The 10,608-nt window shown below is 46.4% G+C and overlaps 1 protein-coding gene across 2 annotated transcripts; it reads right to left on the bottom strand.

The window, feature by feature from the left end:
* Positions 1–1,290: 1,290 nt before the first annotated feature.
* Positions 1,291–4,249, bottom strand: LOC121493420 (chymase). Of its 2 annotated transcripts, none has more exons than XM_041759276.1 (5): positions 4,153–4,249; positions 3,340–3,490; positions 2,504–2,639; positions 2,016–2,270; positions 1,291–1,619 (listed from the first exon to the last, which is right to left on the bottom strand). In XM_041759276.1, the coding sequence occupies exons 1-5, from the start codon at positions 4,208–4,210 to the stop codon at positions 1,470–1,472; spliced, it is 750 nt and encodes a 249-aa protein (XP_041615210.1). In that variant the 5' UTR covers positions 4,211–4,249; the 3' UTR covers positions 1,291–1,469. The 2 variants fall into 2 exon arrangements, with proteins under 2 accessions (XP_041615210.1, XP_041615209.1); XM_041759275.1 differs by having other exon boundaries at positions 3,340–3,512; positions 4,153–4,220.
* Positions 4,250–10,608: the final 6,359 nt, after the last annotated feature.

Below are 10,608 nucleotides of genomic sequence, written 5' to 3'. Positions count from 1 at the left end.
TTACTCATAGAGATGCAGAGAGAGAGAGAGGCAGAGACACAGTTCAGAGGGAGAAGCAGGCTCCATGCAGAGAGCCCGACGTGGGACTCGATCCAAGTCTCCAGGATCACGCCCTGGGCTGCAGGCGGCGCTAAACCGCTGAGCCCCGGGGGCTGCCCTCTGATTATGTCTTAAAGATCATTGCTAGAGAGAACTCACTTAGGGCAGGGACTAACTAGACCCTCAGAGGCCAGGAGTGCTGTCAGCCTCAAGCTTCTGTTGTACCCATCCCTGTCCTCCTGCCCTGGTTTCTTTCCTCCAGCCAGTCCCTCAAAAGGGAAGCCTTTGTGCTGAGTAGACTCTAGGCTTTTGACTGCCTACTGGTTTGGGTGCAGCCCTTGGGGCTGGGTGTTGCTTATGCAGAACTAGTGATGCTGTCCCTCATCTTATCTGCTCTAGCTCTCTGTTTTGCAGCAGGGAGTGAGAGACAATCTTCTTTGCATCTCAGATCAAAGCTCCACAGATGGTAGATCTTCTCTTATCGAGATGGACTGTGAGGAGGGCTCTATGTGGCACCAACTGCCTTCCCAATATCGCATAGTTAAACATTATCGTGTATTGGAGCTCCTGGGTGGCTTATTTGGTTAAGCATCTGCCTTTGGCTTGGGTCATGATCTCAGTCAGGGATCCAGCCCCACATTGGGCTCCCTGCTCAGTGGGGAGCCTGCTTCTTCCTCTCCCTGTGTCCCTCCCCAATCCCTACTCATGCTCTCCCTCTCAAATAAAATAAAATAAAATAAAATAAAATAAAATAAAATAAAATAAAATAAAATAAACCAGTGGTTCTCACTGAGGATGATTCCTGCTCCCCTGTGCCCTTGGGGAATACTTGGTGATGCCTTGAGACACTTCTGGTTGGCACAACTTAGTGCAGAGAGGTGCTACTCCTGGTACCTAGTGTGGAGAGGTCAGGGCTGCTCTAAACATCTAATATCTTTGCTTGTGATTCACATTGACCTTAGTGATTCTGAATCTTACTAGAGATAAATCCGAATTAGTATAGAGTTGATGATTATAGCAAGGATCTGGTGTAATGTCTTGTTTAAGTTGAAAATATGGATCCTGCCTCCTCAGGGATTCCCTCTCTCTTTCCCTAATTTTTCTTCATTGTTTTCTCTCTGTTTCTGTGTCTCTCACATTCCCCACCCACCCCCACTCCCACTCCTTCCAAACTTGTAGGCTGCTTTAGGCTGGGGGCCGGTTGCTTTGTGCCAGGAGAAAGGAGTGTCAGAGAGAGGACACACACTCAAGTCTGGAAGCTGGATCTTTATTGAGGTTTACTGAGGACTCTGTGACCCGGAGGAGCCCTCTTGGGACTGAGGGATGTAGTGGGGCCTCAGTAGAGACTAGAGGCAGCTCCAGAGTAAGTGGCACAGAGAGCCTGCTCAGGTCTGGTTCTAGATTTCCCCTCAGGCTTGCCCAGGCTCCATTCAGGCTTTATTCTGCTTCAGAACCTTATTGATCCAGGGCCGGTAGTGGGAGATTCGGGTGAAGACAGCAGGGGGCTTTGCATCATTCTGCCCATAGGACACAATTCCCTGGGCTACCCCAGCACACAGAAGAGGGCCCCCTGAATCTCCCTGTGGGGCAGAGAGAGAAAGAGGGAGAGAGAGAGCACAGAAGGTCAGCAGAGAAGTCATCCACTTCTGCCTGTGGGTTCCAATTCCGAGTCACAGTGAGACCTCAGGTCAGACCCAGCAGCCCTGGCTCCTCATGGGGTTATATGTCTCAGTGTGATGCCCCTTCTCCCTTTCCTTCTTGCCACCCTGTGTGCCCAGTGCCGCAGCCTGGAGGGATGGTTAGAGACTGCATGGGTGGGGGGATAGATCTGGAGAGGGGTGATTCCAGTTCCTTAGGCCTATGATCTGAAACCCTGTGGCCACCTGACAGTCTGCCCACCCCCTCTTCTTCCAGGAGACATTCTGGACCCCAAACAAACAGTGATTTATGGAAAAGAACCATTGTTGGAGGATTACCTTAAATGCAGATTTTGTCTTCCTGGGATTGCCAACACACAGTTGGAGGTTGTGGTCAAAAGCCATGTAGTGTCTACAGGCCTGGGGGTCCATGAGCCTCAGCTTCACCTCTTGCAGAGTGTCAGAGCCTGATCCATTCACTTGTCTTTTTCCCCAGCCAGCCACCCGGCACATTCTCCCAGGTGGGACGAAGTTGAATTGGGGTGAGAGGGGGAGGGTCCCCACGGCCAGGGTCAGGTTGGCCTTCTCCTTCAACTGTGAAGGGCAGGAGGGGCTGTCAGTGCCAGAAAGGGCTGATGGGGTAGGTGGAGGAAATCGGGGGAGGACAGGGCAAACTGTTTCACATTAAAACTAGCCCCTCGGGGGTGGGGTGGGACTTGGTGGGGTTGGAGTCCATAGGCAGGTTGAGGAAACTTCAGGGCACTGGGGACCTGAAAGAGAAAACTAAGAGAATGGGAAGTGGAGGAGGGGGAGAAAGAAGTCATCACCTTCAGTAGCATGATGTCATGGCGAATAGTAAGGTCATCATATTTTGGGTGAGGGAATTGTTTTATGACCTCAAGCTTCTGCCACGTGTCTTCTTTCTTTTGTATGTTATGGGCTCCGAGGGTGACCATTATGAACCTGTTGAGAGAGAGAAGGAAGGACAAGGAGAAACAGTGATGGTCTAGGGTTCCTCCTTGGGATCTGCCCACTGAGGACTGGAGTCTATCACAGGGGTTACTGGACTCTACCCACCCCTCCTTTCCCTGGGCCACATGTGGCTTTTGGGGTTTTAGGTTTCACTAGGGAAATGGAGACAATATCCAGGACCCTCAGGAATTGCTGGGAACCGAGTCGGCCATGGGGGATCCAGGGGCAGGGTTAGTGCTTCCTAATTCAGGGGGCCTTATGTGAGGGCCAGCCCTCTGAGAGATATCAGAGGAAAGGGGGAAGTGGTGGGGTTTCCCTGGTAGACCCTGTTCTCTGCCTCCCATGGAAAGGATGGGTCAAGTCCCTGAGAACTAAAGGCCAGCGTTCTTGGAAAGGGCAGAGAGGAAGTGGCCTGAAAGTCATATGTCTCATATGTTGGGGTCGAGGAGAAGGGAGTTACTTTTAGAGGAGGGACACTTGGTTAGGGGCTCCTTTTCCTTTGTAAGGTTGCTGAGCTCACAGTGATTGAAGATCAGGGCATCCATCAATTATGGGACCAATTCCCTTAAATTCAAGTCTTGCCTCTCCCGGTCCCAGGAGCCCCTCCTCAGGCTGCCTAAGTGTGCATCCCTCACTGCTACCCTGCTACCCTATCCCCCTTTTGGAGATATACAGGACCCTGTTGTGTCACCTTCCTGCACAGTGAGCAGCCGTCAGTACGAAGTTCCGCCTTATCAGGAAACCACCACAGGATGCCAGGTGATTCCGGAGAGTGAGGATTTCCAGGTGGGCCATGTAAGGGCGGGAGTGTGGCTTGGACTCTGTGCCCCCGATGATCTCCTCTGGAACAGAGAGCCCCTGGGCCTGAATACAGAGAATGCGTAGGCTGGGCTGGAGTTGGGAAGGGCTTCTTCTGAATCTCATCCTCACCCTGTGCTCGGCCCATCATCCCCCTCAGGAGGCTCTAGTATCTGGTTTCCCCACCCACAACCTCCCATATAAATTCTCATTCCTTCTTCTGGGTACAACAGCCAATCTGGCCTCTGTTGCCATTCAGGCATTTTCTACCTCAGATTTCTCCTACTCCAAAATTGCCCAGGCCTTAATGCTCCTTTGTCACCGTGTAGCGCAAGCTCCCCAGGTTCTTGTCTTGACCTTCTCCACAGGTTGTGTGAGCAGCGTCACAGAATGGCCACAGATAAAGTGTAGCCCTGAAGCTCAGAAGATAAAGAGAACTTAGGGCCTTCTACCCAGTATCTCACAGTGAGAAGATATCCCTCTTCCTTTCACCTGTTCTGGGCTTTCCCCTAGTCAGTGGGGTTCCTTGTCCCTGGGAACTACCACAGGCTACAGAGATTGGGTGGATATATCCCAATTGGAACTTCACTCTGGACTCCTACAGAGAGATCCTGCCACCTTGCTTATGAGTCAGCTATATTCAGACTAAACTTGGTTTTGGGGTGCTGATCCTGCCGTTTCCAGGGGGAAGGACCCCAAGACTCACCAGCTTCCGCTCTGGAACATAGGAGAAGGAGCAGCAGGGTGAGAGGAAGACCATGCATCTTCTCAGTGAGGCTGCCCTGGGCAGATGCTGCTTCTATTTTCTGGTCTTGGGTTTTATAACTCCAGCAATGAGCCAAGGGCTGGGCTGGTAACCACAGGAACTATATGGTCATGTTTTTCTTCTCCCATATTAGGCTATCTTTCTGATCAGATGTTTCTTCCAAGTTACGCTCTGTTTTGCTGGAGGTGAAGTGGAGTCCTGACCCCGAAGTTCTGGCTTCCAGGATGAGCTTTCAACCATGGTGCCTTATCTGGGACGTAGTGGGTGGAAGGATCATGTCTTTCCCAGTTAGGGCAGTTTGTTAAAGACTCTTCAGAAATATGGGTAGGGAGAGTCCTTATGTGGAGCATCCAGAAATATATGCACTTTTTAAAAAAGATTTTATTTATTCATGAGAGACGCACAGAGAGAGGCAGAGACATAGACAGAGGGAAAGGCAGGCTTCTCAGAGGAAGCCAGATGTGGGACTCGATCCCAGGATTCCAGGATCACGACCTGAGCCAAAGGCAGATGCTCAACCACTGAGCCACCCAGGTGCCCCGAAACATATGCACTTTTATGGCCGAGAGTAGGAAATGCATTTTGAAGAAGGACCCAATGTCCATTTATATGTTTGTGTGAGTACATGAGCATAAACGTACACACATACAAATGAATCAAGTTTCAGGAAACAATATTTATCCTTGTCAGGTGCAGTGCTTTCAGTTTCTATTTCATTCCATCCCACTCCACGTTAAAATATGAACAGCACCCCACTTAAAGGATGATTACCTGCAATTTTTTTTAATAAATTAATTTTTTATTGGTGTTCAATTTACCAACATACAGAATAACACCCAGTGCTCATCCCGTCAAGTGTCCCCCTCAGTGCCCGTCACCCATTCACCCCCACCCCCTGCCCTCCTCCCCTTCCACCACCCCTAGTTCGTTTCCCAGAGTTAGGAGTCTTTATGCTCTGTCTCCCTTTCTGATGTTTCCCACACATTTCTTCTCCCTTCCCTTATATTCCCTTTCACTATTATTTATATTCCCCAAATGAATGAGAACATATAATGTTTGTCCTTCTTCATTGACTTATTTCACTCAGCATAATACCTTCCAGGTCCATCCACGTCGAAGCAAATGGTGGGTATTTGTCCTTTCTAATTGCTGAGGAATATTCCATTGTATACATAAACCACATCCTCTTTATCCATTCATCTTTCGATGGACACCGAGGCTCCTTCCACAGTTTGACTATTGTGGACATTGCTGCTAGAAACATCGGGGTGCAGGTGTCCCGGCGTTTCACTGCATCTGTATCTTTGGGGTAAATCTCCAGCAGTGCAATTGCTGGGTCGTAGGGCAGGTCTATTTTTAACTCTTTGAGGAACCTCCACACAGTTTTCCAGAGTGGCTGCACCAGTTCACATTCCCACCAACAGTGCAGGAGGGTTCCCTTTTCTCCGCATCCTCTCCAACATTTGTGGTTTCCTGCCTTGTTAATTTTCCCCATTCTCACTGGTGTGAGGTGGTATCTCATTGTGGTTTTGATTTGTATTTCCCTGATGGCAAGTGATGCAGAGCATTTTCTCATGTGTATGTTGGCCATGTCCATGTCTTCCTCTGTGATATTTCTCTTCATGTCTTTTGCCCACTTCATGATTGGATTGTTTGTTTCTTTGGTGTTGAGTTTAATAAGTTCTTTATAGATTTTGGAAACTAGCCCTTTATCTGATATGATTACCTGCAATTTTAAAAACATTGATCTGGATCTCTTGCTTCTTCTGAACCAATGTTCACTGGCATAAGAAAGATCCTTGGAGAGTAGATGAAGGAAGGGAACGTAACCTATGGTAGGACTTTACACACATCATCACAAGAGTAAATGGCTTGGAATTAGCATTTTTTGAGAGCCTATGCATCATTTATTGTCCCAACTCTTAGATATATTTACATAATGTGTCTGTGAAATGGATATTATTAGCTCAGTTTTATGGATTGGCTATTGAGTATTATGTTCAGAAATAGATTTTCCTGATTCCAAATCCAGAGCCCTCTCTGCTCTACCGCCAAAGAGAAACAGAGTCCCACTAGTGGGGATGTACATGTAGAAGAGTGGTTTGCTCTGGGAGCCTGGGCTTTTCTACTCCCATATTATAATTCAAACTTATTTTTCTGGAATAGAATGTATACAGATGTCAGTATCTGAGGTTTTACTCTTTTATTCCACAGTAACCCCAAGAAGTACTTTTTAAAAAAAGATTTTGTTTATTTATTCATGAGAGACACAGAAAGATAGAAAGAGGCAGAGACACAGGCAGAAGAAGAAGCAGGCTCCATGCAGGGAGCCTGACGTGGGACTCGATCCCGGGTCTCCAGGATCACGCCCTGGGCCAAAGGCAGGGGCTAAACTGCTGAGCCACCCAGGGACCCCCCCCCCCCAAGAAGTACCATTACTGTCACTTTACAAATGTAGGATTGAGGCTCAGACACATTAACATGAACAAGATCATATAACTCAAAACTGTCGTAACTAGGTCTCAAGTACATATCTATTGTTTTCCCCAGGTTGGAGGAGTAGTGAGTCCAGGGAAGAGATGGATAACAGGCAGAGTGTCATTTCTCTTGAAGGTTTATTATATTTTATTTATTTATTTGAGAGAGAGAGAGAGAGAGAGAGAGAGAGAGGGAGAGAAACAATCATGAGGAGCTGCAGAGGAAGAGGGAGAAGCAGATTCCATGCTGAGCAGGGAGCCTGACATGGAGCTTTCTCCCAGGACCCCAGGATCATGACTTGAGTCAAAGGCAGATGCTTAACTGACTGAGCCACCCAGGCGCCACTCTTTTGGAGATTCAGAAGCCATTTAATTCAGAGATAAGGAATCACAGGGAAAACATACCTTCCCTAAATCATCCTACCATGCCCTTGGTCTTAGCTTGAGCTTGTGACTGGGGGCATCTCTTCCTTAGTAAGTATTGGTTAGGTCCTCAGTTGCCCCAAGCTCTGATTCTCTGTAGGATAGTTATATTTACACCTATCTGTAACGTCTGATGAATCCCTGTACTAATTTTTCATTCTCTTTATCTGCCAGATAAAATATAGAATGCCCAGGGGTGCCTGGGTGGCTCAGTTGGTTGAGGGGCTGACTCTTGGTTTCTTTCTTTCTTTCTTTCTTTCTTTCTTTCTTTCTTTCTTTCTTTCTTTCTTTCTTCTTTCTTTTTCTTTCTTTCTTTCTTTCTTTCTTTCTTTCTTTCTTTCTTTCTTTCTTTCTTTTAAGATTTTATTTATTCATGAGAAACACAGAAAGATAGAAAGAGGCAGAGACACAGACATAGGGAGAAGCAGGCTCCTCACAGGGAGCCCTATGCGGGACTTGATCCCAGGACTGGGATCACACCCTGAGCCAAAGGCAGATGCTCAACCATTGAGCCACCCAGGGATCCCTGATTCTTGGTTTCTGCTTGGGTCATGATCTAAAGGTCCTGAAATAGAGCCCTGCATCAGGCTCTGTGCTCAGCAGGAAGTCTGCTTGAGGATTCTCTCTCTCTCACTTTCTCTCTCTCTCCCTCTGCCCCTTCCCCTGATCACACTCACGTTCTCTCTCTCTCAAATAAATAAATGAATCTTTAAAAAAAATACAAAGGGGCACCTGGTGGCTCAGTGGTTGAGCGTCTGCCTTCGGCTCATGTCATGATCCCAGGATTCAGCCCTGTGTTGGGTTCCCCGTGCATCAAGCTGCTTCTCCCTGTCCTGACTGCCACTCCTTTTGCTTGTGTTCTCTGTCTCTATCAAACAAACAAACAAACAAACAAACAAACAAATAAATAAAAATCTTTTAAATAATACAGAATACCCAGTTAAATTTGTATTTCAGATGAACAAGAAACCATTTATTTTGGTATAAGTTATATCTCAATATTAAATGAGACAAAATAAGATAAATTGTTTATCTGAAATTCAGATTTATCTGGGAGTCCTGCATTTTTATTTGCTAAAGATGGCAACCTTACTCTGGGCATTCTACCATCAGCAGAACAGAGGAGAATCTGGACCTGGAGAAGTCCTGTATCAGTTGCACCCAAAATCAGAGGAGTAAATAAATGAAGCATTTCTAGTTTTCACTCTTGGAGTTAGAATTTGAGAAGTAGGTAGTCTAGGGCTAGTGTGATAGTTCCACGGTGTTCCCAAGGCTCAGGTTCACTAACATTCAACTTCTCTTTCACCTGTATTGGCTGAGGGCAAGAGACTGGAATAGGTATAGCTCCGGTCAAGGGCCAATTTCAGAAATAATGAGGCCACTCTCTGTCCATATTTTCTTCCTTGCTCTGTCCTGTGTGTATTTGAATATTCGAACCAATTTCCTTTTTCTCCTTCCTCTACCTTCCTCCCTATTTTACATATAGTATGCTGTTGGTGGTGAACCTTCAGGTTAGCCCATGGTCTATAGAATATCAATTTGGTGGGGGGAGCTGACTAAATAGAGGGGGAATGGGTATCACCTGGAGATCCTATAGTTGGAGCTGAAAGCAGTAGGTGCTGAGACTGGATTATTTCAGTTCTGGAGGAAGTTGACCTCATTTTCCTTTGTACAAGAGATAGGATTACGTTCAATGGGAGCACTTTTGTTTTAGGAAGGTGAAGTATGGAGAAGGAGTGTGCATTCATGTTGGGCAGCCAAGTGATGGAGTGTAGCAGACATTTGCCATGTATGTAGTGGATCCTTAGTGTCTTGAACATCCTTCTTATGTTAGGGAACTCCCAACTATGATTCTTGCTTTCCTAACTAAGGTGGATTCCGTAAACTTCCTTTCTCTTGCATGTAGGCCCCAATCTTGTGACTGAGACTCTGTCAATCAGATGAGTAGGTATACAATTTGATTTATAAAGGTGTAAACTGGGGGAGAAGGCACCATTGGAATTAATTTTTCTAATGAGTGTGAGTGGCCGAGGGTTTGGTTTTTGGGGAAAAATTAGTTATGGTTCATGTGTCTGGTGCTGCCTACAGGGTCTGGGTCAAGCCAATAGACTGTGAGGCCTCCCTTGAACAATCCTGTGGTGTGGTTTGCCATTGTTTCTGGCAATGTGGACTCCATATCTGATTCCACAGCATCTGAGGAAAATGTTGACTTTGTATAAGGAAGAATTTGCTAATAATCTGTTGCTATAACATGAATGTGTGGGCACTGGAATTAAGTGATTTCCCTATTGCTAAGGATAACAAAGTAGAAGTTGGACAGTCTTGCTTAAGATTCACGGTTAGTGGGAGGGAAGGCATTGGGGATGATATAAAAGCACTGGCATTTAATGATGGCAGTGTTCCTTAGCCACTATGAGGCCGAGGGATCATCTCTTCTCTGAGTTCCTGAAGCATTGATCACCTGTGCCATTATTCATTTTGACATTCAAGGCATGCAACCAGCTTTGCAGTTCGATGGGAGAGCTTGAATCCAGCTTCTGCCACTTAAGTGTCTGTCTGACCTTAGGAAAGTTCCTGGAGTTCTCAGACTTAATAAATGCCCCTGTAAAATATGAAGGATGATGTGAAACAGGGTTTTGGGAGAATTAAATATGGTGTTAAATGAAAAATGCCACATGGTTGGTCCTTAAGAAACATTGATTTTTGTTCCTTTGTGTTATATTATCTTGTGCTGCCGTGTAGCCATTTGATGGGTAGGTGGTGTGAATGTCCTCATGGAGGTTATTTATCTTTTCCTCTAAATCCCCCTAAACATAGTACAGGTTAATCAGATTTACCAGTCTTCAGTCACATTCTGCTTTGTATAGTCTTGTTTTATTCTTTGAACTTTCAGCTGCCATGTTCTTTCTTTCTTTCTTTCTTTTTTTTTTTTTTTAAGATTTTATTTATTCACGAGAGACACAGAGAGACAGAGACACAGGCTGAGGGTAGAAGCAGGCTCCCTCTGGAGAGCCTGATGCTGGACTCCATCCCAGGACCTCGGGATCATGACCTAGCCAAAGGCAAATGCTCAACCACTGAGCCACCCGGGTGTCCCTGCCAAGTTATTTCTTTTTCTTTCTTTCTTTCTTTCTTTCTTTCTTTCTTTCTTTCTTTCTTTCTTTCTCTTTCTTTCTAAGTTTTTACTTATTTATTTATTCATGAGAGACACAGAGAGAAAGAGGCAGAGACACAGGCAGAGGGAGAAGCAGGCTCCATGCAGGGAGCCCGATGTGGGACTCGATCCCGGGACCCCAGGATCACACCCTAGGCCCAAGGCAGGCGCTAAACCGCTGGGCCACCCAGGGATCCCTGCCAGGTTGTTTCTTAACCTTGTTCTTCGAGTGTTAGCTGTGTCTGTCTTGATTGAGCATGTGACCAAGAGTGGTTTTAACCCTCCAGTTGCCAGGAAGGGATACAATGGCTGTAAATTTTCACACCTGTTGATGCCTCTTAT

The sequence above is a fragment of the Vulpes lagopus genome, chromosome 6, assembly GCF_018345385.1.
Source record: "Vulpes lagopus strain Blue_001 chromosome 6, ASM1834538v1, whole genome shotgun sequence".
Taxonomy (NCBI): Eukaryota; Metazoa; Chordata; class Mammalia; order Carnivora; family Canidae; genus Vulpes; species Vulpes lagopus.
Note: the sequence above shows the minus strand (reverse complement) of the source record. Positions and strands in the feature narration are given on the sequence as shown.